This window comes from Sinocyclocheilus anshuiensis, unplaced genomic scaffold (genome assembly GCF_001515605.1).
Source record: "Sinocyclocheilus anshuiensis isolate Anshui unplaced genomic scaffold, SAMN03320099.WGS_v1.1 scaffold495, whole genome shotgun sequence".
In the NCBI taxonomy this organism is placed as follows: domain Eukaryota; kingdom Metazoa; phylum Chordata; class Actinopteri; order Cypriniformes; family Cyprinidae; genus Sinocyclocheilus; species Sinocyclocheilus anshuiensis.
This window is the reverse complement of record NW_015552586.1, coordinates 596,095-598,856: the sequence shown is the minus strand read 5'-3', so window position 1 is coordinate 598,856 and position 2,762 is coordinate 596,095. Positions and strand designations below refer to the sequence as shown.

Sequence of the window (2,762 nt, the reverse complement as noted above, 5' to 3'; positions counted from 1 at the left end):
ATAGTGTCAATAGTGTCAATAATGCAAAATGACAATAGTAAACACAAATTTTTCAGTTAAAGACAGTTCATCAGTGATGTAACTGCATTTATATTTGTATATTTGCTGGAAAGTCAAACAAACTATTTATTAATATTAATGTAAATTATTATTATTATTATTATTCATTTTGTATTATTTGTATAAACTGCATTTATATTTGTATATTTGCTGGAAAGTCAAACAAACAATTTATTAATATTAAAGTAAATTATTATTATTATTAATATTAGTAGTAGTAGTAGTAGTATAACTATTTTTGCTGGAAATTTTTCCAAATTACCAAATTATTATTATTATTCAACATATAAATAATGTTTATTTTTGCTGGAAATTTAACAAAATAAAATTAATACTAATTTATAATAAAATAATATCAATATTATATATATAATTTTTTTTTTTGTGTGTGTGTGTTGAATTCCCACTATATATATATATATATATATATATACCAGACAGAAGAATAACCAGCACTGAAACAGATGCAGCATCAGATCTGTGTGTTTCTAAAGCAGATGAACGTGAGTCTATGAGAACACATGCTGCAGATCGATCCGGCCTTTCCTCACTTCATTACGGATCACGTCTAGAAATCAGAAACATCTCTTCTCTGTTCATGCCGTCACTCCTCACGTCTTCTTCCAGCCTCGGCTCTTTCAGTCTTGAAAACGTCCCAGTGATTATGTGGAACGGAAACTGGCCTATGCAGCGTTTGACAAGCCATCATTAGAAGCAATACTCTGCACTCATTTCCATAGAAACAGTCGCTTTGTCCCGCCGATAATTGTGAAAGTTGCAATTTCCTGTCAAAGCAGTGACAGTGTGGAAACGTCTGTAATATAAAGGTGTCAGCAACAGCAAAACCTCGAGAGGCCATTGATTCCTGCATCAATACAGACGCCCTCCAGACTGTCCAGTTAAACCAATGCATGCTCCTGATTCTCTTGTCTGCGCTCGTATTGAACTCTGAGAGCCGAAACACTGGACTCGTGAGTCACAGATTGAGTGAAACAGAGCTGTGATTCTCTCATCCTGCAGCAGAGGGCGCTCTCAGCCATCACTACATGCAGCCGACGCATTACACCAGAACTACACACTGCATGCTATTCCTGGACTATTCACATTACTGTATCTGTGTGTGCATTTTCTGTTTGCATTTAACCTCTTATTGATTCATTAGGATCAAACCATCAAGAGATGCATGGCAAAAATGATGTCTATTAGGCTTGCTTTCCAATAAAATGCATAAATATAATACTTCAAACAAAATACATTTACTTGAAAAGCAACACTACATATTTTTTTTAAAGAGGAATGTATATTTAATATGACTGTATTTCGTCTTACTGCACCAAATTTTTTTTTATTTTTTTATTTTTTTACTTCAAGAATAAAAATAAGTGACAGAATATTAATATCTTAATATCTGATGCAACGTTGCTTTCAAAGTGGACCTACTAGTTTTTAGGATTTTTAGATATTTGAACTCTTATTTTTAACTTAAAATAAGACAAGGAAAGGAAAATTTGGTGAAGGATTTACTTTGAGAAAAAATAATTACAAAGAAACCAAGAGCAACACGAGGGTTATTACAGTTCCCTAAAACCAAGACATTTATATTACTTAAAATAGAATAAACATTAACTGAAATATAATAAATGATAATTTATATATATATATATATATATATGTGTGAGACAGATTTTTTAAAATAAGTTCTATATATAAAATAAGTTATATAATATTTATATATAAATAATTTTATTATTTAACTATATTTATTTATTTATTTATTTATATATGTATGTATTTAAAATACTATATATATATATATATATACACTATAATAACACTGAGTAACATATTGAATTAAATGTGAAATGTTTAAGTAGAAAATGTATTTTCTTGTAAAACATAATAATCTATTTACAACTTTTAAAAAATATATATTTTTTCTGTGGACTAACTTAAAAAAAAAATTCTTTTTTTTTGCAGCCTAATGGGCCATTCGCACAGAACTTGCATCTAAAAATGCGTCTTGCATCTTAGCATCTAAAATCGCGAGACAGCGCTCAGGGATGGTTTTAAAAAAAGCGCAGCACAGAATGCGTCCTCCGCCATGCTGCCGTCAAATAAAACCGTCGCCATGCCAAGATTCTACTGTAAACAAAAGCTTGCATCGCTTGCCCCGCCTCCATGGTCGTCTGATTGGTCCACTGTTTTGGAACTGGCTTTGATGAGCACCATTGCATGTAAACGTTTAAACTTTTTTAACTTGACAAAGCATCTTAAAAAATGCAGATGCGAGTGCAACGGTCATACACATCAGTCTATTGCGCGTTTATATAGCAAAACAATAGATAAGTAGTGCACTGGAATGGAAAAATGCATTCTGTGTGAACGGCCCTTAAGACTGTTTTATACTGGACTGGATCGCGATATTAAAGCAACGAGCCCTCAGCAGGCATCAGTGTAGAGTGTGTAGTGTGCAGTATACAGTCAGTGTTTGTGCTGATGATGTGAAGTGTGTTCTCTATTATCTATTACGTGTATTGGTTTATGAGATATGTGAGCTTTCGCGTCAGCGGCCTTCCTTTGATTAAACATGCATGTGTGTGTGTGGCTCGTCCTCGGAGTGAGTCCGGGACACTGTGTGTTTACGTGTGTGTGTGTGTGTGTGTGTGTGTGTGTGTGTGTGTGTGTGTGTGTGTGTGTGTTTG

At 33.1% G+C, this 2,762-nt stretch overlaps 1 protein-coding gene across 1 annotated transcript in view; it reads right to left on the bottom strand.

Moving 5' to 3' along the window:
* unc5cb (unc-5 netrin receptor Cb) overlaps positions 1 to 2,762 on the bottom strand; it is a 227,373-nt gene that overhangs the window by 33,205 nt on the left and 191,406 nt on the right. Inside the window, exon 10 of the mRNA XM_016456327.1 lies at positions 620 to 743. Coding sequence (XP_016311813.1) covers positions 620 to 743 — 124 coding nt within the window. The remainder of the gene's footprint in view (positions 1 to 619; positions 744 to 2,762) is intronic.